The sequence below is a fragment of the Microtus ochrogaster genome, unplaced genomic scaffold (genome assembly GCF_000317375.1).
Source record: "Microtus ochrogaster isolate Prairie Vole_2 unplaced genomic scaffold, MicOch1.0 UNK4, whole genome shotgun sequence".
Lineage (NCBI taxonomy): Eukaryota > Metazoa > Chordata > Mammalia > Rodentia > Cricetidae > Microtus > Microtus ochrogaster.
This window is the reverse complement of record NW_004949102.1, coordinates 13,505,308-13,532,824: the sequence shown is the minus strand read 5'-3', so window position 1 is coordinate 13,532,824 and position 27,517 is coordinate 13,505,308. Positions and strand designations below refer to the sequence as shown.

General features: G+C 41.2%; 1 protein-coding gene across 3 annotated transcripts in view; it reads left to right on the top strand.

The window, feature by feature from the left end:
- Window positions 1–27,517, top strand: part of Dgki (diacylglycerol kinase iota) — a 446,406-nt gene that overhangs the window by 333,085 nt on the left and 85,804 nt on the right. For all 3 annotated transcript variants that reach the window (XM_005365831.2, XM_026788536.1, XM_026788537.1), the window contains 2 exons: window positions 19,219–19,298; window positions 21,712–21,756. In XM_005365831.2, the coding sequence (XP_005365888.1) occupies window positions 19,219–19,298; window positions 21,712–21,756 (125 nt within the window). The remainder of the gene's footprint in view (window positions 1–19,218; window positions 19,299–21,711; window positions 21,757–27,517) is intronic.

Below are 27,517 nucleotides of genomic sequence, written 5' to 3'. Positions count from 1 at the left end.
GGCCAACTCCTGGGAGGGCCAGCGACAACCTTTGTTGATAGATAGCACCTGTTAAGTTTCCGGGGTTCTCTCTTGATCAAAACTGGTCCATCTTAACCTGAAACGAATCCATACCTCTTGCTTCCTGTGGAAGCAAAAGCAAAACTGCTTCTCCAAAGCATTGTATCTTGGAAAAAGTTCCATTTTGCAGTTATATTTTTTGACTTGTGTTTTAAAGCTAAGGCATTTTTAAAAACATTTAAGTTAGTATATTTTATTATCTTTCAATCCCATGCCTCTCAGCCACTATCTCTTGTCCATCAGCCATCAAAAATTCAAAATCAACACAATACAGGATCCAGTCTCCCTAAGTATTTTCCATCTTTATGTGGCCTTTTTCTTTTATATTATTTTTATTATTTCTTCAAAGACATTGTTTTACTTTTTAGAACTATTTATTTCTTTTTATAACTGTCTATATTCTTTTTCCTCTCTCTCCCAAGCCTACATATGTTTTTTGAACATACTGTGACCTGTTTAGAGGTTTTTGTTTTGCTTTGTTGTGTTGTCTGAATCTGCCTTTAGTGTGCATCTGTAATCATTTTTTGAACACTGTTTTAAACTGGTAAGCGGCGTGTCTAGGACCAAAGTGGCTGCTTTGGCTATTGGTTCAGCCCGACTGGGCTTTTCAACATGGTGGAGGAAGCAACAAGCATCACATTTACCTGCCCCCCACCCTGCCCCAAATGCTGACATCAGGTAGCATGCAGCTGGCCCACAAACCTTTTTGTATGTATGAGCAAAAGCTAAATCTGCCGCATGGCATGGGCTGATTAGCCCCTCGGTACCAAGGCCTGAATAAGATCGGGCTGTAGGCAAGTCTGTAGGGCATTTTTCTCATTTAGTGACTGATCAGGGAGGGCCTAACCCATGATAGGCTGTGCCTCTCCATGGCTGGCAGCTGTGGGTTCTATAAGAAAGCAGGTTGAGAAGCCATGGAGAACAAACCGTTAAGCAGCACCCCTTCCGTGGCCTCTGCATCAGCTCCTGCCCCCAGCTTCCTGCCCTGTTTGAGTTCCTATCCTGACTTCCTTTGGTGATGAACAGGCAATGTGGAAGTATAAACTTAAGAAACCCTTTCCTACTCAAATAGCTTTTCGGTCATATTGTTTCTGCACAGCCATAGAAGCCCTAACTAAGACAAACAGTGAGTCTTTGAACTCATCTGTCACTGCAGTTTTCTGTGCAGGCTGACCATCCCGATTCCTGACCGTATAGACTCCTTCCCAGGCCTTGCTGTCTCACAAGGTCAGGGATGGCCAGGACCACAGTTTCTTTGTCTAAAATTCCTATTCTCCTTACTGAAAATCTCATGTTTGTCACTAGAGGGAGCATTCATTGTGAAAGTTTGTCTGGTCCTAAGAAATTAGCTTCTCAGAATACTAAACGTACTTCAGTATTTGTCCACAGAAATCTCATCACAAAGCTGTCAATAGGAGGATGTTTGATATACACACCTCTTCCCCAAATTCACTGATATCTTCAAGCCAGGCATTGTACCTTACTCAATACTAAATACCCAACTCCTGGCATATATTATAGCTGCCCCTGGTATCAGAAAGTGCTTTAAGCCTGAAGTGTTCTGATCCACTGTCTGACTTATGGACCTGAAAATACCTCTGCGCAGTCCCTTCTGTATAGAATGTGTTTGCCATATTAAAAGGAAAGGAAATCCAGAAGTTGCTACTAAAAATTGCAAATGTCAAAAAAATTTATGGAGATTTAGAAATGCAGGTTTTATGTTCACAGAGATACCCTCTCGGGTATTGGGATAAAAAGCAAAGCAGAATTCAGCATAATTTGAAGCCTAGATTTGTGGAGAGCCAGCTTGTTTCCAGAAAAGATGCCTGAGAAAACTAACCCTCTAACAAAGTCCAGTGAGAACTACACAGCTTGCTCTTATCTTATAACTGGCATTTTAAATTAACTATAGGCAGGGCCTGCTTTAGCTTAAACTGCAGAATTCAAAGTTTAATCATACAACCCAGAGGTTGTGGAATCTTTCACAGACCCCAGATGTAGCCGGGCAAGACAAGGCACACTGTTCACAGAGTGTCTGGTTCCCTTTTGTATGTTAATCTGCTTATTAGCGGTCCTTGCTAGTTCCAGGTCAGCAATGGGCTGCTAATGAAATCAGTTTGGAGGAAAATGTACCCGTGGCTCAAGGTTAGGGAAAACTGAAATAGCACCAATTGATTCTGTCTCATTATTATCAGATGTCAGGTAAAAATTCACCCTCTGGAAATCTTGTCACATTTCAAGTTAATGAGATGAAGTAAAAGGATTCCGCATGTCTCCTCCTAGCCTCTCTTAGGGCTTTCTGCCCTTCCTCCATCCCTGCCTTTCTTTCTTGGCTTCCATATTCAGTCCCTAATTCCCATCGCCCCTTTGACTTCGTGATAAGTGTTAATGCTGCGGTGGAGTAAGAAGGGAACACATTTATCCCCCAGTTATCTCTCATCAGCCAAGTGCCTGCCCACAGCAAACTCAGAGCGTTTCTCATGTTTAAAAAGCTAGGAGATGCTTTTGAAAGCAAATTTAAGCTTATGTGAAATTTAAGTGGAAAGTAGAGTTTTTTTTTAGAACCCCTCCTTTATATGGGCTCCTCCTCAAATCTCCACTCCTACCCCTGTTACTAACATCTACCTGTGGTGCCCAGAAACTGCTTTTGTGCACTGCGTGTTTCTGAATGGATCAAGGCATGAGTCTGCTCCCATGTCATGTGTGTCCCTCTAAAAGGATGCTGGGCTCTATCATATGTGTCTTTCTTCTCGCCATATGTCTACCACTAGACACGCCACCCAAACTTCTTTTAGATAGTTCTATAATTTATTTTCTGATCACTTCATCCATGTACATATAGCACATTCTGGTCACATTTTTCTCCTACCTTATCCTTCACCCATTCCACAAGTCTCCTTTCTCTAACCAACACCCCCATGCTTATGTATTTTTGTTTTGTCTCTTATTTTTGCTTTGTGGCCTATTTGGGCTTAATTCAGGCCGCCCATGTAAGCTTGGATGTGGAGCCACTTATTGCAGAATTGGTAATTCAACAGTGGCTACATTACTGATTTCTTCTCATCCAGCAGCCCCTAACACTGCTGGGTGGGGCTTGGGGGGTCCTATCAGCCCTTTCCACATCTGTTGCAGAATGCTTAGAGGTTTAGTTTTGACTTTATACAAGCAGTCATATCTACGTGAGTACCATGGGCAGATTGTGCCTATAATACAGTATTTTATAGCCTTCATTCCCATTCCCCATCTTCCATAATTTTTCTTGTTAACAAAATATTACATGATTAGAACCATATAGTAGCCAGTCTTTCAGATTAATGTCTGTCACTTATCAGCATGTATTAAAAATTCATTCCACTGTACGGACATACAGGTATTGGTTTATCTGTTTGCCCTACTGAGGAACATCATGGCTGCATCCACATTTTGGAAGTTATTTTCTAAATGATGCTATAGACATCCATGTGTACATTTTTATGTGGACAGAACCTTTTGCTCATTGCAAAGAGATGATGCTGGAATGAATGCTAAGACTATATTTAACTTTATATGCTAAAACATATAAAATATGGTAAAGCTCCTCAGGGAGGGGAGGAGTTTCATGAACCTCACTCCCACCCATGGAATGTTGGGGACTCGGTCTTGTGTAGGCAATGACCGCCGCTGTGTGTTCATGATTGCAAGGCCACGCTGTATCTAAAAAGCAATGTTTCATAGCATTTCTCTGCATCCTCAGACTCCTGACATCTTTCCGCTTCCTCTCCTTGACATTCCATGATCCATGGGTCAGATGATGTCTTAGGGTTTCTATTGCTGTGAAGAGACATCACGACCATGGTAACTCTTACAAAAAAACATTTCATTGGGTGGCTTGTGGTTGCAGAGTTTTAGTCCATTATCATCATGCTCTGACATGGTGGCAGGCAGGCATGGTGCTGGAGCAGCAGCTGAGAGTCCTCACATCTTGACTCACAGGCAACAGGAAGTTGTCTCTTGCACTGGGAGGGGCTTGAGCATATATGAACCTGCCTCCACAGTGACACACTTCCTCCAACAAGAACACACTGCCTCCAACAAGGCCACACCTCCTAATAGTGCCACTCCCTTTGGAGGTCAGCTTTGATCAAACTGCCACCGGTGACTTAGATGGTCTGTTTATTGATGAATGCCCAATGGTCACTTATTTTCAGCACTTGGACCAGTTGCTCAGTCCATCAACTAGTGGATGGATGGATAACCAAAACACGGCTCATATGCAGTGACATTCTTTCCAGCTCTAAGGAAAAATATGAAATCTTCAAGACAATGGATAGAACTGGAAAATATCTTTCTGGTGAGGCAATCCAGGATCAGAAAGACAAAGACTACACGTTCTCTCTCCTCTGCAGGTCCTAGATTCAAATTTATGCCTACTGTGTCTAAGGTGGCGTGAGTATCTGTGGAGCCCAGGAACAAGAAAGGAATCATTTTAAAAGTTGTTCTTATTTGTTGTGTGATATTTCAATTGCATTGTGACAATACATTTTTTTTTAATCCAAGGACAGAGCTAGCTACTAGCTGACCAAAATTAACCATAGAGGTTTTGGAGGACTGAGAAAGGAGTGAGGTGGGGCTTAGACAGTTCTAGGCCAGTTTGGAGGAAGGAAAAGAAGAGGTGGGAAGTCACTGGTGGCTGTTCCACCGCTTCTCCGATTTTTTATTGATACAGATTAATGAGAAAAATGCACCACTTCTTGTTGAATGTTAAGGGGTCTGTGCTTTGCAGGTGCTCTTCCTTTGTCAGGTATGTGCTTGGCAGAGCCTTGATCCCAGCTGATGCCTTCTCTGTTTATTTTCTAACCATGTCTCCATAGAGCTGTCTTCATATTGATGCAGTTATATTTTTTTTTTACATACCACAATTTTGGCATTGTGTCTAAAGTATCACTGCCAGTTCAAGCTCGCCCAGCTTTTCTTTTGTGTTAATTTCTAATTTCAAAGGTATAGGGATAGTTTTTTTTCTTGTTGTTGCATATTAGTTCTTAGAAAGGTAGGAAATACTTGACAGAAACCCTGTTGTTTGCCAGTAAGTCTAAATTTGGTCCTTCAGGAAATGTCAAGTTCTGTACTCACAGGAAGCACCTTGATTCTATGTTTAGTATCTGTCTTTTGATAGTTTACTCTGTTTTTCAATGTTTTCTAGTTTATGACCCTTTATCTCCATGATTATATTTATTAGTCTCTTTAGAAACTGATGTCTTAGTTTTACTTGCCTTTGCCTTGATAAAATAACCCTGACAAATGCAATTTAAGAGAGAAGAAGTTTTGTTTTAATTTAGTTTACAGTCCCAGGTTGCAGTCGGTTATTCTGGGGAAGTCACATTGGCTGGAACTTCAGACAGCCAGTCATATAGCGTGCACAGTCATGAGCAGAGAGAGACCAAGTGTGTGAATGCTCACACTCAGTTTGATTTCTCTTGCACAGTCCAGCTCCAGCAAATGTGCTACTCCCTCTTACCCTGGGTTTTCCTACTTCAATTAGCATATGCATGACAGTCCCCCACAGACGTACCCCACAGTCCAACCTGATCTAGACAGTGTGTCATTGAGATTCTCTTCCCTGCTGAGTCTAGATCACCTCCTGTTGACAACTAGAATCACCCATCACAGTGACAACCTTTTGAAAAGCCTGGGTGGCCTCCACAGTCTTTGTTTGCATACTTAGAAGGTAAACGCTGTGCAATTTTCCAAGAAGGCTTTCCCTAAGGAGTCACATGTTCTTCCCAGGATCCTCTGAAGATTCTTGTTTGTGCTCTTCATAAATAAATGGCCCCACCTAGCTGCAATTTTGTTTTACAAGCGGTATATCAGTACTAGCAGAAGGGTCAGATAATTAAATCCTGTTTTTATTTCAAACATGCTAATACCTTTATTTCTACACTGACACCTTGTTGAACATAGCACAGCACCTTGTGAGGAATGAATTAACAGCTGTCGGTTTCTTCCATTTTCTTAGTCCCATTATCAGTTTCGTGGAGGCTGGGTGTCAGAGGCAGCTCTTTCTTGCCCTGTTCCTGAGGGCCATTGCTTAGATCGCGGGGCTTTCAGCTGCAGGTCCCCCTGTCCTTATAGATCTGCTGCATTCTCTCATTTAGTTTAGATGAACTTTGGTGCCGCCCATTATCTGTTATCAAAGGTCTCACGTGTGCCCTGGTGAAATTAGTCCCAGTATATGCTGAGAATCGAATTAGGAGAAAAGCCTCTCGGAAGTCTGAAAGGAGAACACAGTGTGGGTTTGCTATCTCTAGTGCTTTGCAGACACTACTTGATCTTCATGGGAATGTGGAGGTGGGCATCATGGCCTCGTTCATAACACTGGACTGTCACGCTGTGCGGAAGAATGAAAGGCAAGCTAAGTTCACTGGGTCTATAATTATTACTGTTTTCTTAGTATAGCTATTTGCCAGTGATAATTCATCATCAAAATGGTATGTGAAACCTACCACAGCACTGCTGTCAAACAGAGAACAGTTATAAACAAATGGTTAGTAAATGATCATTCAAAAAAAAAATCTCTGGAAAACACTTTGAATATCTTGTCTACCTGAACTATTCTACTTTCCGCACTTCAAGGAGAGTGCGGGATTTCCTTCCTGTTTAGAATATCTTAACTCTCAATCGGCTTTTCAGTTCCTGTTCAGAATTCAAATGCAAGGGTTTTAACAGCACACCAGCTTGTGTGATTGCCCAACACAAATTTGATTAAAGTCCTTGCACTTTTACTGCATCTGTGGCCTTCAAAATCGGTAGCAACTGCATCTCTCTAATAAAGTCAGCCACACTCACTTAAGGTCCCTCAATGCTGAATTTTGAGGAGGGTTAGCTCTGCCTAGCAAGCTTCATTCATGTGGTCTGTTGGAAATCAGGCAGCTTCGTAAAGGACTCTATGTGCGGAGTATGTTTACTCAGAAACATGCGACTTTGCTTGTAGCCTTTGTAGCCCCTGGTCCTGCTCCCATGGGCAGGCAGCCTTAGACTTGTGCTTGGCCCTGCTGCATACTCATGGCTTTTCCTGGAAGGCTTACTGGGTGACAGACTGGGCCTATTCTTGTCCTGTCCACTCTGCCTCTCATTTCCGCCTTCACCCTCCTGAGCTCAGTATTGGAATTGATGAGAGTCTGTCTGTCAAAGCTTGTTTTCCTTATATTTATATATTACTTCTGTAATTACGCCTTGGTGAACATACGGCTCCTACATATGGGTGGCCACTAGGAATCAAAGGCACATGGTATGAGCACCACCTTGCTCGTTTGGGAGTTGCACCATTGAGGGCATGTGACCTAATCACTCTGACCATAATGGTTTTCGCTTCTCAGCATTGTAGCCAAGAAAATAACAAAACAGATATTTTTACATTAATCAAAGTTATTTTTCCCTTCTGCCTCTTCTTTGCCATCTTTTCCTTTCCTTTGCTCTTCCTCCTCCCTCCTCTCTGTATTTCCTGTCCCTCCTTCTCCTAGCATATAGTCTTTCCTGTTAGCATCTTATTAATTCAGTTTTGTACTATCCACCCCAAGACTCATGCAAATGGTATCCTGTCACGATATATATCAAAACCCTTATAACATGATTATAGAGAACGTACCTTTAATATAGCACACAGTATGTCATGCTTCCAGAGTGCATGTTCATAAAAATTCTGTTCTGGCCTGGTTGGCCTTGCTAACCAGGAGAATGACTTACTCATGAATGATGCCAGATACCTTGCTTTTCCTCCCTTTGATCAGGTAGACTTGGGCTCTTAGCACTATGACTGGGTGGAGGCATGTGCCTTGCTTAGCCCAGCATCCAGGGACTCACAAAGCTTACATAAGCAATAAGTGTAGGTTTCCATCTGTTGTAAATTCTCATAGGCTTTCTCAGGGCTCAATTACACCAGAAAAACAATATATTCAAAGACCCTGGGAAAGGGCAGCACATGGACAAGGGATTTTATAACTCTACAATAAAAAAAATTATTTAAAAAACTTGACAAAATTATTTGATTGTTTTTGCATTGTATCTCTTGATCTTCAAAAAATAGTTTTCAAGTTTCCTTAAGCCTCCAAGCACTTCCCATTATAACCTTTACCAACTTTGGTTTTCACTTGTTTGAGCAATTTAACCCCTTTGGCAGATGTTGAGGCTACTTCTATTTCCTGGCCCTGTTTGGCATTTGTGGGGAGATGGACATTTTAGAAATCATACGTGACATGTTTGATTTTTGTGCCTGGAGAAGTTAGAAGTTTCTTGTTGATAAAAGAGTATTCTTGTCGATTGGTTGCTGCAAGATTCGAATTTACCAAAAAGAACTAGTGCTAATATATGCACCATTTGACATAAATTTGAATAATGAGTTCAAATAGTCCTAACCTCAAATATAGAAGAAAAAATTAATTAGTATGACCTGTTGGCATTTTATTCCAAACATAAAATATAGCGCACACACTCGTGAAACGGGTGATGCATTTCTCAGCTCACTAACATAATCACATTCCAGATTATGAGAGATTTAAATAAGTGTCAACATGGAAAGGGGTTAATGGAGTTTGGGATGGAGTCTGAGAGGGGGGTAGAGCAGGGCTCATTTGACTAGAAGTATGTAATTGGTATTATAATTTCCTCAGAGCGAGGATCACCAGTTTCTGCACAGTTTCTCTCCAGTTTCTAGACCTGAATTTGCCAAAGCTCCACCATTGCCCGGAGGCTCTTTCGCTGGTTTGCACATGACTGACTTCTCTCCAAGTCCTCACATATGTGGGTATTAATGAGGAGCCTTGGGAGAAACAGAGCCATCAGGGAACGTAGCTCTATGAGGGATTTATTAGGAAATGGGACTAGCTGTGCAGTTATAGGGGGCAAGTCCCACACAGCATCATCTGTAAGCCAGTGACAGAAAGCCCGTGGTGTAGTCAGCCACTCTTTGGAGACATGAGACACACAGGAGCAGTGGTGGACCACAGCTTGAAGGTGCCAGCCCGGGAGCTGGTATGGGAGTAGATGTTGCTCCAGGAGTCTGCAGTCCAAAGACTAGGGAACTTAAGAGCTGTGGCATCAGGTGGCCATAGAAGAGGGACATCCCAGTTTAGAGACGGTGAAAAGAGGAGAATCGAAGAGGGGAGAGGAGAGGAGAGGTGAGGAGAGGATGCTCTTTTGTTGTCTTTTGGCACTCCAAAGACTAGATGATACCCATCACACTGGTAAAAGTGAATCTCGTTTAGTCAATTGATACACTGTTCATCTCTTCTGGGCACTCTCACAGCCAGAAAACAGCGTTACCACGTACATGGGCATCCCTTAACTCAATTTAACTTGTAGACAGAATGTACCATAGCACTATGTATGTAAAGTGGAGAGCTTTCAAGATTAGTACTGAAGTAGTAATGTATCTGTGACATACTGTTTTTGTTTGTTTGTTTGTTTGTTTTTGCAGAGCATGTACTCCCTCCTGCCTTTTATGTCAGAATAACTGTTGTGCTGGGTTTTGAAATACCATTTTCTAGACATGTACATCCCTAAGTCAGATAATGACTAGACCAGCAAATTGAATCCTCTCTGTAGAGAAAAACAATAAATGAACAGACATTGATGGCAATTTTGGAAGAAAGCTTCTGAGACTGCTGCAAAGAATCTCTGGCCACTGTCCGGCTTCGCCTTCCAAAGAGCACATAATGTCCATTCTGAGAGGATCTAGGGGGCCACCATGATAACTAAGTTCTGGGAAGCATCTGGCAGGTGCTAGGATGGCTTCTTCTAGTAAATGGGAACTCTGTTAGGAAGAGGAAGTTGGCAATTATTCTGATTGATTGTCATCTAACTCTTGTTCTCAGGAGTGGGTTAAGGAGGAGCACATCTGGAAATACTAGTGTTGTTATTTAATGTGTATATTCACACACACACACACACACACACACACACACACACACACACACACACACACACACACTTAGCTGGTTTAGGCTTTCCCACCTCCTACCACTGGTTTGAAAGCTAGCTCTGTGAGGGATATGACAATCGTAATGATGACCATTTTGTGCACATCTATCTCTGGACTCTCTTGTCCTGGGATCTTATAGCCTGCACGTGGGGTGGGGGGTCCCTTTTGCTCACATCCTTTGAACTTTATCTCCAATGTGGGGGAGGGGTAGGTAGGGGGAAACCTCCAGCAGTACAGCAGGACTTTGAGAGGAATCCACGGAGTCGGCATAAACTAGAGTTTTCTATCTGAGGAGGGTTTAGGAAAGGTAACACTCACACACTCTCTTGATGGCTTCCTTTTCTATTCTGTATTCTCTCATGTTCTTTTTCTGTTCTTTCTCTACTGTATACTTTTTTTTCTACAGCTTATCTGCTCAACAAAGTTTTTCAGGAATTACAATGTGGTTATGTTCTGTTTTTCAAGTGAATGATTACAAGGGATGAAAAACAAACAGTGAAGAACAGCATGTTTTCCATATCCCTTCCATGATTAAACATTTAATATATACAGGTGGAAAACTATCCCAAAAACCCACGTACATTCATACTCAAGCAACTTGTAGATTAATATGTGGGCAAACAAGGTGTTCTTGTCAGGTTTTTTACTGGTAGGCTACATTTTGCGGAGAAATTTTTTTTTTTTACAAAGAAAGGACCAATTAATTACTTTATTACTTACCTTGAAAAGTAATCTTATAAGGGATCTTAAAGGAATCACAAACCTAAAGTTTTATATATGAAAAAGAATCAGTAGTTCCACATTTAATCTTTAGGCTATGTCCCCACTCATCAATGGTTTTTTTGATATCAGGAGATTGAGGGCAAAAATGGACATAAGGGATTAATCATCCTCTTTGGTCATCAACCAATCCTAGCAAGGAGGGTATATCAGCCAATGAAAATTGGACTGCTTTGTTCTTGTTCCCTGACGTTAGAGAGTTCCACATTTAGCTATGTGCCTCTCTAAAACTTTAGATTGCCATTTAACAAAAACATCTTAGTCTAACTTTATTTTCAAAGCTTTGTTTAAGCTATGATGCACTCTGAAACCTGTGAACATCTCTCAACAATAAGGTTAAAAGAATTTAAACTAGCTGGGCTACTGGGACTCAGTTATTAACTTGAGCTACAGTCTATGCAGCTCCTTAGGTGAAACTCATGGGCCCTTGCTGTGTATTTATTTTTATTCATCCAAACTCTGTATAGGCTATTATTAATATTATCAATTTATACAGTACAGCTTATCGAGAGGTCTTCTTCTTGGCATTCCATAGGTAAAAATACCTGGTAGAACAGGATGTTCCCAAGAGATAAACAATCTATCTTACAGGTGGTGGAAATCTCCCCACGTCCACTCACACCATGCTAGATACCAGAGAAAGAGAGCTGCAGCAAACATGTAAAGGCACAGCAGAGGCCAAAAATATTCCTGGGTCTGCAGCCCTGTGTCCTTGCCTAAACAGAGTTTCCTTCCGGTAGGCTGACACCTGGAACTTCAGTTGCCACCCACTGCTCCTCTGGCATGGCCAATGGCAGACCCGGGAGTTCTCATTTCTTCCATCTCAGGCATATTTGTATTCAGTAACAAGATTCAACTTTTATTGGGGTGAATAATCCAGAGGCTTCTCACTAAAGGGCATTTGTTTTCGTTCATGCTTGGACTTGTTTAATGGTGTAGATTGTGCAGCAAAGTCTTACAAGTTTGTCCAACATATGACATGGGCATGCGGCCAAGGACAACTATAAAAATGTAGCCCAACACTGTCACAAATTAACTTGAAAATTATGAGTTGTTTTCATTTTAGTTTGTGACCAGATTGCTCTGTCCTTGAGCTTGAACTCTGTAGGTGGCTCTGCCCTATTATGGTGTCAGCAGTTAGACAGACCTTTGCCAGCTGCTGCTTTATCACTTCCCCTTCTAATATTTACTTCTGAAAAGTAAAAACATTCTAATACCGATCTTGTGTATATGGGCTGATGTTTCCTCTCTTGAAGTAATACAATCTTTACCCTTAGTGTTCTTGCTTTAAAATTATTGTATTAGTTGCTGTGGTGGTTTGAATAGTTATGGCCCCCATAGACTCATGTGTTTGAATGCTTGGCCTATAGGGAGTGGCACTATTCAGAGATGTTATTGGAGGAAGTGTTAGTCACTGTGGGCGTGGGCTTTGAGGTCTCCTAAGCTCAAGCTATGTCCAGTGCCATACACAGTCTCCTTCTGCTGCCTGTAGATAAAGATGTAGAACTCTCAGCTCCTTCTCCAGCACCCATGTCTACCTGCATGCCCCCATGCTTCTCATCATGATGATAATGGACTAAACCTCGGAAACTGTAAGCCAGCCCCAATTAGATGTTTTTCATTGTTGCCATGGTCATGGTATCTCTTCACAGCAATAGAAACTCTAACTAAGACAGTTACTGTCTTTTTTTTCCCCCCAGAATTTCACATAAGCTAGAGTTAAATGAAAAAAGAAGCCTCAGTTGAGAAAATGCCTCAGTCAGATTGCCTATAGGAAAGTGTATAGGACATTTTCTTGATTAATGATTGATGTGTGATAGGGTAGTGTCATCCCTGGGCAAGTGGTCCTGGGTTGTATAAGAAAGCCCACCGAGTAAGCCATGGTGAACAAATCAAGCAGAAGCATCCCTCCATGGTTCTGTTTCTTGCCTCCAAATTCCGGCCTTGAGCTCCTGCTCTGACGTCCCTTGATGATGAACTATAGTCTTCTGGGGGAAACAAACCCTTTCTCCAACTTGAGTTTGGTCTTGGTGTTTATCACAGCAATAGAAATCAAAGTAAGACAGTTGCTTTCTGTAGCTGTGATGAACACCACGGCCAAGGAGACCTAAGGGACAGAGTTGATTTTGGCTTATGGTTCCCAAGGGATAGACACTGTGGTAGAGAAGCATAAGACAAGTGACAGGCATGGCAAGAGCAGGGAGCAGAGCTCCCATTCCAATCAAGTACAAAATGGAGAAAGTAAACTGAAGTAGCAAAAGGCTTTTAATCTCAGAGCCCATCTCCAGTGGATGTACAACTATCCCTTGGATCCCATTGGGCTCTCCAGTAGGTACAGAATTGATAATGGCTATCCATTTCCAGAATCTGTAAGTAGCTAATGGTTCAGCAGGGAGTGATAGAGCCACATGAGTCCCTTGCTGTCTGTAATTGCTATTGATAGGCTCAGTTTGTGAAGGCCCAGTATAGGCAACCCCAGAGGGTTTGTAAGATTATTGTAAGACTGCAATCTTTGGGTCAGGCCCTGGAGACCACATTTGACAGCCCTTTCCCTCTTTCTACTTATTTATTTCTGCTCCCTCCTTGGTGATCTTCCCTGAGCCTCAGGGGAGATGTTAGGGTTGAGATCTCAACCATCATTTGTTCTAGGGACCTTGTCTAGCCGCGATTCTCCTCTTTCCCCACTGTAGAAGGCAAGGAGAAGCTTCCCTGGTCATGACAGAGCATAGCATCTGTCTGTAGGTGTAAACATATGTCCCCGATGCTCTTACGTTTCTCAGTGGAGTGTATCCATTATATCGCTGTGCTGGATGCTTGGTAGAGCCTTTCAGTTTGGAAAGCAATGTTTTATTTTCTGACAATTTCCTTTTTTTCTCATGTTCTTTAGACTCCCACATTGGATGGAAGTCTTTTACTTTCCTGTCATGTTTTCCATATACATATATTTTGCTTAACTTTTTTCTCAACTTTGCCTCTTGGCCTTTTGACTGAGATCTGTATTTATTCCATAAAATTTTCATTTTCCAAGTATTTGGTGTGTCTGGTTATTTTCTGTGTGAGGTCCTGTCCTCTCAAACTCTTCCTCTTCTTCTAACATTATCAAATCATACTCTGATTTCACGGATGGATTCATTTTCTGAAAACTTTGCAATTTTATTAAAAGGTAATATTTTCAGAGCTTTTTCTTTTTTTAGACTTTGCATTTTATTTCATCATTTATTTCACTCTCCAGCTTTTGTATTAGGTGGATGTCCCAGTTTTCTGATCATCTTTTACATTTCTGCTCATTGTTAAAAGTGAGAGACAGGCTGGAGAGATGGCTCAGTGGTGAAGAAAACTTACCACTCTTTTGGAGGTTCTGGGTTTGGTTCCCAGTATATACCGTAAATAGCCTGCAACTTTACCTCCAGAACATCCAATGACCTCCGTTTACCTCTGTAAGCACTACTCATATTCATGTATACATACTCATGCAAAGACATGCAATACTATACATCATTAAAATCAAATAAATATATTTTAAACATGTGAGTGAGAGAAGTTTAGCTGACCAAGAGTGCTGAGGTTCTTGGTAAAGTTTTTGGACTTCAAGCTTCTTTACGTGAAGAGGTAACCTGATGCATGAGGACTCCAAGTCAGTGCTGCCATTAGGTTCATGTGAGGAGAGCCCAGCTTCAGCACGCCCTGCCGTGGCCCTTCCCAGCTAAGCCCTGCTTCCTGGAGTAGGTCAGTGCTGAGGGAACGGCTTCACATCTTATTGCTGTTCTTGACTAGGCTTTACAGTCTCACTTGGTAGCCCTAAGTCTGTTCTTTGGATGTTTACAGGCCTTTTCCTCTAATACAGTCCTGAAGAGACAGTACATAGTGTGGATGCAGCCAAGCCCTGTTGTAGGGAACTGTTTGCATGGACTTTGGAGAGTTCTGAGGTGTGGTCTAGTTTGTCCGCAAATTCAGGGTCTTAGTGTTCTGGGTGGAAAGAGGAGTCTCTAGCTTTGGGTCACAGGCACTGTACTTTGTTTCAGTATGCCATAGATTTCTAGAGTTCTGATTCTGACACCTCCATTAGGGATCAGCAAAGGTCTATTTACAAAGTAGGAAAGTGACACCTACTCTCACAGTTTTGGAACTTTGTGTTAATGCTGTGCCTGTGGAGGAACATGAAATTCAAGTGTAGCGTTCTTGCCTTGGACCTTAACAGATGTTGGGGGTGGGCCTGCTGCCATGTTAACATATTACCCCATGGGTTTGTCAGATTTCAAAGGAGTCTTTCCTTATGCCAAGACTTAGATTCCTTGATGCCGGATTTTGGCAAGCCCCATGAGGGAATGAAGTTCTAGGTCATTGTAGTCTGCAAATTGCCAGTTATTCCCCATCTTCTGTGCCTAGCAAGAGGGGTACAGGGATCTAGTTACCCAACACAAAGCACTCTGCCTTCAGCTGCCCTATTCTCCCCAGTTTCTCATGTTCATGGTGGTGGTTAAAGTAAACCCACGGAGGATTCTGTGGTATAAAATGTGTTGCTTTGTTTATTTCCTCTTTCCTTCTCTTCCTGTCCTTCTCCTGCTCTTCCCTCTCCTCCCTCTCCTTCCCCTCCCCTTTTCCGAGAGAATTCTAAACTTCTTGGAGCTGAGAGTGTTTTAGATGTGTCGGTGCTTGCACTGGGGTTTCATTATGATGTAATGCTTTAGGGTCTCTTGATACTGAGAGAATCTTTTTATAAGATGCTGAAATTTGGAGGCCCAAAGCATTCATGTGTGTTTCTTTCATTTCAAATAGCTTCAGATAAAGCCAAAGGCAATCATGGAAAGTGTCAAATGCCCAGGAGGTGGGAGAAGTTTGGTTGTTGTATATGCTGTTTACCTCTCTGATATGGGTTTCCGGCAAAAATTGACATTCTTTCTGTTTTCTACTGTGCTTTTCATTTTCTTTGATTTAAAAAAAATGTTAGGAGATTTTATTTACATAATGAAAACTAATTGAAGATGAAATACAGCAAGATGAAAATAAGAATTAAACTCAGAGGATATAGCTAAATGCATGGAAATATGCAAAAGATTAAAAATTCTTTCATCAGGGAAGTTTCCCATAATTAAGTCACGGTAACTTATCAACACTTTATTTAGAATCTAAAGATCATGGGTTGATTGGATTAGAACCAGCTACTTATGAGAAATCTTCAATTCCTGATTGTGTTCAGCAAGAAGTCCTGTTTAAATTTACAGGTGCATTCTGTCTCCTGCCGGGGAGGATGCAGGATATGCCTGGGATCCCACCCTTGCATATTCCTGCACATTTCCAATGTTCTGCATCTGCTGTACACTTTCAGGGATAGACTCTGATGCACTCTGACTCAGTCACCAACTTTTGGTCCATTTCTCATTTCCATATTCTCCTTGCTAATACTGTATCCTTTTTCATTTAAAAAAAATGAAATTCTACTATAATTCAGTAACATTTTTGAGAAAAAGAAGTAAGTGTGCTGAATCTGTCATTTTACTCAAGAAGGCAGTGTTTTTTTTTTCTTAGTCTGAAGCTGCAAATTTTAACGAATATATATCCCATTAGTAGACAGAGTCTCTAAAAGGACCAGAAGACAATCAAGGCAGTTGCAGGGACACTAAGGCTCAGGGTAGAAACATTCTTTCTACTATTCTTAACTAAAATGGAACAAACTTTGTCATGAAGTTTGGCAGCAGGTTATCAATAATACAAAAGAAAGGTGTCAATTTCCCGCAATTTTCTGGTTTTTTTCTTACCAGATAAGTCCTGAATCAAGGTTACTGTGACATTTTTACGGTACAGTTATTTTGTTTCCCCATTTTTAGAAAGAGTGGAAAGGACTTTGAAACTAAACAGAGCTATAACCATGACGCTCCTGACACTAGCTGACCCTTGTAGTGTAATGACACCATTTTCTCAGGGAAGGTGCCCAGAAGGCAGTGAAAGGGAACCAACGGTGATGGTTCAGTGATTCAGTTTTAAATAGGGCATGACGTTTCATCTTTACAAAATTCTGCAAACACCTTTTCTAAACACAGCAGTTTTCAAATCAAGGCTATAGGGGATCCAGTAATGTGATAGCAAGAGCAAAGAGCTAAGCAGAGCAGTTCTCAAGTCCAAAACAGTGTGGGGAGTAGAGGCCATGGGTGAATGGCTGTGGATACTTGCGTGCTGACTACCACTGTCTGAGAGTGCACGTGACTGTTGAGTGCAACCATGCAGTGAAGTGGCGAGAGAGGTTATCTTTCTTCTTCTCCAACAGCTAAGTATTCCTTAGTCAAATGCAGTTACTTTCGGTCACCTACTTCAGGAGTAGGCAAAAGCCACCGGTTAGACCTGCAGTGGAAATGAGCTTCACGTCTTGGAAAAAAGCCTGTCTGGTTGTTCCTGCTGGATTCTCAGCCATGTCTTAGTCTAGTTTAAAATGCCTGTAGTTCGGGTACATTAGTTTGTTTATATTCAGACAAGAATAACTCCAGGTATGGATAATTGAAGGAGATGAGAGGTATCGGAAAGAATATTCTTAATTTCTATCTCCAAATTTAAGAAGATAGATAATTATTGATTGAATTTTACTTCTCCACATTTGAAATTAAGAGGAAGTATTCTGTATATTAGTAAGATTTCATGTAAACTGACTGAATTATAGCTATATTCACTTTCCACAACTTTTGACTTACTTCTATAGCTAGGCCAAAACTTTTAGCTTTCCTTGACCTTCTTCAACTATTAAAATATCATTTAGCTCTTAGCTTGGTGGGTCACCATAATCAAATGTATCTGATAGTATAGCTGACGGCACTTTCCTTCTTTTGTCGTTTGATTGCTTGCTTGTTTTAAAGTAGTGTCTCACTCTGTGGCTCACGCCGGGTCTCATTATGTAGCCCAGGCTGGGCTGTAATTTATGACTCAGCCTGTGCAGTGCTGGTGTTACTACTCACTCTGCCTGGCGGATCCCCTTAGCGAGTGCCTTAAAGAGGTACTTACTCCTCTTCCTTTCCACTCCCTTCCACAATGCCTGGGTGCCACCCTCCAGGTCCTTAATGCTTCTCTTTATTGTCCAAAAAAGGAAGCTGTAGTCATCTGAGGTTATTTGCCCAAACAGTTGGCATGCAGAGGTAGCTTCACCTTCTGCTTAGCTTCGAGAAGAATAACCAACAGTGAGTTGAAACTCTACGTGTGTTCTCTATTTCTTTGCTTCTACTTTTGTCTACCCCATAAAAATGATGTGTGTTGTAAAGGTACACTTTTCTCGTTCACGTTTGAGTGAATGCTAACTCATCATCTTTCTTTTTACACACGTGTTCTGAGTACTCACCATTTCTTGACCATGCATGGAGAGAAAAGATGAAAAAGCTTCATCCTTGATGTGAGAGAATTCATACTCACCCACAGGCTCACATAGTCGAGCAAGGTGATGGATGCTCCAAAGATTGATATATGCAGGACTTGATGAACCTGCAGGAAAGAAGAAGAGGTATTGATCTGTTCTCCCTAGTGGAAATCAGTCCAGGGAATAATGTTGGAAAGGGGCTACTTATTTTTCTTGGTATCATCCCTGTTTCTCCAGATAAAAGATCAAAGAGGCTTCATGTGAATCAGAGAATACCCTAAGTATAAATTATGTCATAGTTACTATTTATTTATTTATTTATTCCTTTACTACTTTGAGAGTTATTCAAGACATTTTTATGTTTAAATGTATATTATCCTGTTATATAAAAACTCATCTTCGTAATTTCATTTGTTGATGATGACTGTGGTGCTCATTCTTTTCAAGTCTTTCATGGATTAAATTTAGTTTAAAGACTTTGGTTTATAACTACTTATTTTCAAAAATCCTGTCTTCCTATGTCCTCCTGCTTATTCCCTGCACCTCTCCTTCCTCCTTCAGTTTTAGATTTTTAATTCTGCTGTCACCCACCAGGCAGCAGCAGTAGTTGAACAGCTTCAGTTATAGAAATAGCAAGCTATTGCAATGTGCCAAAAGACGAGGCTAGTGTGTTCAGGAGGGGTAAGGGAGAGTGTCCAGAGTGCTGAATGATTGCTTTCCCAGGCTATGTCTTCATGCTGCCCACTGCAAATGTGGCTTTTGGTTATCGGCTGGCAGTGAGAAGCTGCCCATTTCTGCACTCCTATTATCATAGCGATATTAGATATTATACTTCATATCAGGGTCACAGAGGAAAAAGCCCGTTGGCAGGGACAACATGAGTTAAACAAGGTAAATCTATGACACCTGCTGGTAAGAAGAAGCTCCCTGAGGCCCCCAAGGAGCTTTATAGAGCATACACTTGCTTCTTTCATGGTTGTATCTAGATTCCCATAACGTTTGTAAGATTTCTTTTTACCCTTGAGAAACATGTTTAAGTCCGTCTAAAGACCAGATATGTTATTTTCGATTTTCTTTTTTCCTTCTCCCTCAGCCATCCCTCTGGGTATTCTCGTTGTTCGTGGAGACTGTGATTTGGAGACCTGCCGTATGTACATAGACCGCCTACAGGAGGTGAGTTGATTTATTTTATTATCTATTCTCTTTAGCTGTTCCCTTGAATAAGAAATTACCAGCTATATACATATGTGCATATATGTGTGTATGTATATTTAAACTGATGCATAAGAAGAGGAAATGGCATTTGTGGCCTGTTCTTTAAGCATCCACGCTCCCAACTCTACAGTTGGTTTCCTCTGCCGGTTGCTATAGAAGAGGACCTACTGGGTTAGCTATAGGTGCTGATGCCCTGGTGTGCCCCATGTCTACACTATAGCCTGGAAATTCTACCTACTTGCCAGGTTACATAGCTGTGTGTTTTTAGCTATTCAGAATTTCAAAAGAACTAATAAATAATGAAAGAACCTAGAGTTTTGAGGCTACTTAAAGTTTTGTGTTCAGCATAGACTTCTGTCAGAGACAGCAGGATTTTGTTTTTTTAATGAAACTTCTTCCACGGGAAAGAGTAACTTCTTATTCATGGACATATATCAGAACCAAATGGACATTTTTCGGACCTGTAAATTTTCCCTTAATGCGATCTTGTCACTGAAAAACAGGAAAGGGACAATTTCATATATGATCTTCTCATGAGTTTGACCTGAGCCAGGAAAGTCAAGAGACCCAAACTCATCATTGCAATTACAGATGTGTATATGTGAGTATAACAGGTGGGGACAGGTAGCTCTCTCCATCCCAGGAGTGGTGGAAGCTTAAACATTTCTCTCCATCATGGCTTCCAGATGAAAAACTCCTGTTCACAGTACAGTTCCTTTCTTCAAATGGCCCTGATTGAAATGAAACCTATAGGTGATTTGAAGGGTTTTCCTAGAGCTGTAACCCTGTTCCGTTCTGCACATAATGACCAAATGAGCATAAATGAATTATAAATAAAGCTGGTGTGTAGTTTTTAAATCCTGTTACTTGTGGCCACTTATCTTTGTACATTTTATTATATCTCACTAGAAATGGATTTGGGTAGGAAGCGCACACTGATGGCTATAAAAATTAATTTTATCCTTATAATTCTTAAGGGTATAGATATAATTAGGAACCAAAAGGTATTTTGGGATAAATTCCGAAATTTAAATACCAGTGTGAATGAGAAAATCAATAGATTTGTAGTTGTGTCTTTGTTTAGCGATTTTTAGTGTGGGTAACTACTTAAATAAAACATCTGTGAACTTTTTAGCATACAGTTTGTGTCCTAATCTAAATTTAAAGAACCTGTAGTATCTCAGTTTTTAAAATAATGCTCTATTTTACAATTTTATTGTGAAATGTTATACATTAAACCTTAGTTAAAAAAAAAAACAGAGGGAGAATTTATAGACTGGGTAGCTGTTACAAAACATTTGCTGCTCTTCCAAAGGACCATGTTCAGATCCCAGCATCCATGTTGAATGGCTCTTAACCACTTAATAGCGTCAGATATAAGAGATCTGATATCCTTTCTCAACCACGCACATACATGCACATACAAACACATACACATAAACACAAATAAAATAAAATCTTCAAAAGTGACTCATAACCGATATTACATCTCTTCATTAAAAAAATTAATACTACAGTAATGCAGCTTTACTCCACAGTGGCAAAATGCATGGCTAATTTGTTGGCTTTGGTGAAAAAAAAAACCCAGCTTAATCAAGATATTGGCATGCTTATCACATTAATATTCAACTAAAAGCAGGTTTAGGAGGAAGACAACAAAAACTGATCTCTATAAGTAAAGAGAAGTTTTAAAGGTGGCTTGGGCACAGAGCCAGGTGGCAAACCCTTGGGGAGGCAGATGTGAGGACAGAGGTGCCCAGGACTGCTGCATCTGCACAGAGCATCCATGCTCGTTAGCAAGGAGGCCCAAGGCTTGTGGCAGTGGCGACGACTTAGCTATAAAACTTTGTCAAAGGGAGTCTGGCTTCAGAATCTGCTGGCCAAAGCCCATTTCCTTTCACATCTGTCAACTTGCACTTCGCGATGACGTGGACGTGGCCAGTGCTTGCTTTTTTCCTGGCTGAGGTTTATGAAAAGTCCTGCTTGCCAAGCGTCTTGTAAGTATGTGGTAAAGTATATTCGGTACAAGATAAATTCTAGGCCTTTAAGGTTGCCCATGAAGATTTCTCTGTAAGCCAGAGAGTTTAGATACAAATGAAGCCAGTGTCCCATTTATGCTGACAAAACTATCAGTTGGCCATCACTAACCAATGAATACCCTAAGTTATAACACAAAACGATCCGTCTTCTCATTACCCAAGTTAGTATGCTTTTATTGTTTCTGGCATGAACTTCGTGGGCCAACCTTGATAAGAAACTTTTCAGATAAGCATGGTGACATTGAATTGGGAGTTGAGTTGGTGGGAGTGTGGAATAGCTGTTCAAGCTAACTATAAGATATGGATTTTTCCCCCTCATTTTTTTTCATTAGGACTTGCAGTCTGTTTCTTCTGGGTCACAGAGAGTTCATTACCAGGTAACTTGTAATTGCTTCTACTTGTTTGTTTGTTTGTTTTTTTTTGCAGACAGTCGAGTTTCCTCTCTCACTGTATGAGCACTTTAGAGTCCACATATTATCCAGAGATTGGCTTAATCCATAAAGAGCCCCATGACGTCGTTATTCTGATTATTATGCATTTTCCTGATTTTATACTGTTGTAGTCTAGTGCACATCTAGATTGTAGACATTCTCTCAGATAATTTGGAAAACATATGATAAAAAGTGAAGTGTTTTTAGTTACACATATCTTACATATATAATAGTACAGAAATCTCAACTCAGGCTAGTTTATCAAAGAAAGTACGTATTGGGTCTCATAAGCACAACACTAGATCAAGTGGGTTTTACATATCAGTCAATTAGGGTTCGTTCTCCATTTCCTGCTTATATTTCTGGTTTTCTCTTTTTCTAACAATTTTATCCCTGGAGTAGAGACTATTCTGGTCCCAGGTGGTTTCTGAACCCAGAGAAGAGATATTCTGCTTGCCATAGTGCTGACCCAAAGTTCTATGCATGTAATGGGCTTCTCCCTTGTTTGTCAGCTGCGTGGAACCTGATAGGTCACTCTTCAGGCTCTTATCTTCCTCACGAGGAGAACTTTCAGCTATCTTCAGCCCACTGTACTTCGGAAGCGCGGTCTCTTTCCTGCTCTCTGGCCTTCTTGTGCTGCCCACATCTGCTTATTCACCATTTTACAATTCTCTCCAGCTGTGCCTGCATCTTAGAAATCATTGACCCTTCCATGCTAGGAGGGCTGTATGGAAGTCATAACTTTCCAACAACTTCTCCAAATAAAATCTCTGTAGGCAATTTTATGTCTCCATATGACAGGAGACTTAAATGTTGACTTGGTCACAGAATAAGGACATGCTGTGAGAAATGCATTTAATTGTGAGGCGACCACAGAGTGCACATACATGATGGTGTGGCACCAGTGACACCGGGAGATACAATCCCCGGGACCACCATGTGTATACAGCCCTTTGCTGGCCATTGTCATTCAGTGCTGTGGCTGTGCAAGCCCTCATTTAGCTCACTTGGGCTTAAGTGTCTGTTTCTCTCTACTCAAAAAATTCCAGTGTGCTATTTTTTTATAAGAACAATAATGACTACAGTCTAGAGAAAACCTTGAAATTCATGGGCTGAGTAGCAGTCTTTCCCTTTTGAGATCCACACCCTCAGCCAAGGCAGCGCTTTTATCTTCAGACTCAGGGGCAGGGGTGGCCTTGGTGGTTTTGTTCATGTGTTTATGTCTCACAATGTTCTACTATTCCCGAATATTCAGTCACATCTGGCTGTGACTGAAAGCGACTTAGTGTCACTTAAGGTGACACTAAGATAATGAAGCAGTGACTCACTCTAGGATGAGTTATATCAACATTTTAAAGGAAAATTTGTCAGCTTTTATAGGCTGGAGCTGGTAGCTAACAGTTGGTATCAGGAATTACACTGGAGAAAATCTATTGTTTTAACAAAAGTTCAGAGAACAGTGCCAGGTGCCCTTGAGCTGTGTGCTAACTTCTGTGTTTTCCCACAGTGCAGATAAAATACACGGATGTTGGTGCCACTCTTTTTCATGTAAAACATGACAAAACTACCTGATGTTTAATACTAGCTTTTGTTTCCTACCCCAGAAACTGTAACAGCGGGATATCTGAACTGCCTCAGTGGAGGTGGTGATGTAGGAGAATCAACTATAGGAAACAGGATGCCAAAATGTCTTAAATACTTTCTAATGAATTTTATTATGTATGAGAGGGAGATTGAACAAACATCGATAAGTTAGAGCAACTTGACAGATTCCTGGCAGCCAAGATTCTAGATGGGGTTTAGTTAACTGTTTTTTGTTTTTTAAGTCAGGAAAACAAAACAAAAACCAAACCCTCAAAGATGTGCATGTGCCCAAGATGCCACATTAGCGAGACACATGGCACCTCCTGCAGTTCACATGTCTCTGTTTCCTTGCTTTCATGTTTTCCTTTTCCAAAGCTGCAACTGCCAGCAAAGCATGGGGCTCACCAATGACACCTTGCATTAACCTAACAAAGCAGCGTGGGCCCTGCGAGAATGTGCCGGCTGTTTATAATCAGCTGCAAGTTCCAGCACACACAGCTGGGATGCCAAAATGCAAAAGCCCTTTCACGCTAATGGCTTCTGGTGTAATTTCTAACTGCCAAATAGACGGGTAGGTTCCTGTCTTCTTCAGATTGGCAAATAAGCTGGAATTTATAAATAAATTAGACTTTATTTGATAAACAATGCTTCCGGAGGCCATCTGCCATAAGATAGCTCTATTTTTCTCTCTTTTCAGAATTACTGTCCATTTAAACCCCAAATCATGAAGTGAAGAGGAAACAGATTTTTTTAGGTATAAGCCAAAACCAGTTTGCAAGTTAGAATTCATTTATCTTAGCCCAGAAAAAAAGGCAGAGCTTAGGAAGGAACTTCTGTTTGAAGTTCGTTTTCTTTTCAGGTCCATGGATGAGTGCCTGCATGTATGTGTATGTACCAAGTATGTACATTGATCATTCAACTGTTGTCATGATTCTTAACTAAGGATGATTTCTGATCCCAATATAAGGCATCTGGAAATTCCTGTAGGTATTTATTGGAATCTATTGAGTGGAAGCCAATGGCATATATATGAATATATATGAATGTAGCACAGCGAAGTCTCCTACAGCAAAGTATTATCTACCCACAAATGTCAGTAGTATAGAGCCCAAGATTCTCTGGAGTCATTGTATTTTGTTTGGGACACGATAAGGGTTCATGGGAGATGTGAAGTCTAGGTGAAGAGAGTAGAAGAAGAAAGAATGAACTGGGAGAAAATGCAGCCAGGAAGAATAAAGACAGCTATAACTATGGCCAGGTATGCTAAAGAAAGGCAAGGGTACTCACGGTTTAATAAACATTATTATGTGTAAAACGCTTTTGGGTGGGCTACTCAGTCTAGGGGTTGTAACCCACCCTGCAGTCAGTTATTCCAGGGTCCCGGAGAGGCACTATCTGTAAGATATGAGCTAGGAGACAAGAAGGAGGCTAAACGAGATTCTTGTCAAAGCCTCCGTTTATTAGAGATGGGGTACAGCTTATATAGGGTAATGAGTTGGGGGGTGGGCACAGGGGCCTGGGCTCTTGCCGCGTGGTTCACGTTGGTCACATGGTTCACTTTGGTCATGTAGCCAGGAGATTACCTTCGGTCAGGTCACTGTAGGCCAGGAAGTCACAAGTTGACACACCTAGTTCTCTAGATAGTTTGGAATGTGGGGTGGGTTCCGCTAACAGATAGCTCTCCATTAACAGCCAATTTGGGTGTGGGGTAGGCTCTGTGAATAGAACGATTCCTTAACACAATTAGGGGTGTGGGGTTCTCTGCAGACTCCCCAGGGTGATGGTTCCTGCAATGATCCTAGGAGGAAATTGGCTCCTAACAATTATGTATGCCCTAAGTCTCAACATTTCTGCAAGAAGACCTTGGTGGACCCTTGAATATTATCAATTTTCACTTGACAAATTTTAGTGATTATAGCATTCAATAGTAAGTACTAAATTCAGGTGATTCCTTTAATTCAGAATCAACTAACTTAAACAAAATGATGAAAAGTTCAGGAAAAGAGGTGGAACTGGGAAACATTATATTAAGTAAGATAACACATGCCCAGAGAGACGAATACTGTTTGTTCTTCCTCATATGTAGATCTTAATTTCTCATTGCTAAACCAGTGTTCCTGGGCAGCAGTAAACACGGGTAAAGGCCAGGAAACTAGAAATGGGTGTGGGGGCAATTCTAGGGGGTAAGGGAGTGGAGGAAACAATAGAAAAAGTGGAACAAAATAGAACCCTGAGGCCGAAAGGGTACAGTGGGGAATAGGAGAATCGGGAGATGAGACGGGAGGGGGGCTGGGAGAATCAACCAAAATTTAAAAGACATAAATTTAAAATGTTTTTAAAGAGAAAAAGTGAATGTCTCCATGCACAGAGAGGAATGTACAGAGAGTAACGAGTAGGTGGGTAAGAGATGTTTAGAGAAAGGTGATCTTGGACTGGACCTTATTAAACAAGGCTTCTGTTCAGTTTTTATGAAAGACACATTCCATTCACACTGAAGGTATAGTTAGATGCTAGGTGACTATTGCCTAATTGGATAACCTACTGGAGTGTATAACAAGGATGCTGTGTGCATTAGTTATGTATAATTGAATATAAATTAAGAGCAGTTTTTGCATATGCTTGCCAAGTGGTGGTTCAGAGAAGAACTATATTAATTATATCTAATTAATTCTAGGTGGCTTTCAGAAACACATGAACACACATGCTTTTCTATGACATTAAATCCTGCCTGAGAACTAATACCTAGCCCCAGAGAATTGCTTTTTCTGTTCTTTATTTTTCCTTTTGCTCGAATTGGAGTCATTGTTCACATTGCATGGGTGGATACCCCTCCATCCAGGATTCTTGTCTGCCAGGCACTTGGTGAGGTAGTTACCTGATGGAAATGCATTGCCTACAATGCGCTGATCATGAGAGCTGCATTAGCCAAGGCTGCAGTTTATTCAGGGTTCTATCTCTTAGCATTACTGTCACTCACACATAGTCCGATGATCTTCTCTGAGTAGAAGAGAAGGCATGTACATCATTTACTGAAAATATCCAATAAAGGATGTTTCAGGACCGTGGCTTAAGTTGTAAATTCCTCTTTAGCAACAGGCTTCCCTCATTCTTGCTCATTTTTTAACCCTCCAATTTAAATTTGTCTTTGATATCAACAAGGTTCATTTGATAGTTCCCTTGGCCTTCCTAAGTGAGCCATACGTATTGGGCAATCTACAACGCTTTATAATCTTGGCATCTGTTAGTCTGCAGATTGCACACACAGCAAGAATTGGGCTTAGCTTTTTGCCTCCCTCCCTCCTGTAGTCCTTTGGATAGCACTTCGTTGGTGTGATGTCTTCCATAGCTTTTCCTCTGTCTACATAGGTTTAAACCCATTAGGTGGATGCATAAATATACATATGCAAGTTTATTGTTGAAAGAACATAAATTTGCATTCCTTGAGCACTCACTATGCATATTATACCACAACTATTTTTTCAGATGACCTACTTTTCATAATAGTGTACCATTGCTGTTAGGCCTTGCTAATAAATGAACTTCTAGCTCATTCTTTTCTTTTCATCATGTTTTTTTCACTCTCTCTTGTAGATTGCCTTGGCGGGTTACTTAGTCTAGGTAGGATTAGTAACCCATCTGGCAGTTCAGTTTTTCCAGGGTCCCGGAGAGGCACTATCTGGAAGATAATGGGCTAGGAGACAAGAAGGAGGCTAAGCTGGGGGTCCTGTCAAAGCTTCCGTTTATTAGAGATGGGGTACAGCTTTATATAGGGTAAGGAGTTGGGGGATGGGCACAGGGGCCTGGGCTCTTGCCGTGTGGTTCACGTTGGTCACGTGGTCCACGTTGGTCACGTAGGCAAGAGGTTATCTTCTGTCAGGTCACTGTAGGCCAAGAAGTCACAAGTTGCCACACCTAGTTCCCTAGATAGTTTGGAATGTGGGGTGGGTTCCGCTAACAGATAGCTCTCCATTAACAGCCAATTTGGGTGTGGGGTAGGCTCTGTCAATAGAACGATTCCTAACACAATTAGGGGTGTGGGGTTCTCTGCAGACTCCCCAGGGTGATGGTTCCTGCAATGATTTTAGGAGGAAATTGGCTCCTAACACTCTCTGGATAAACATTT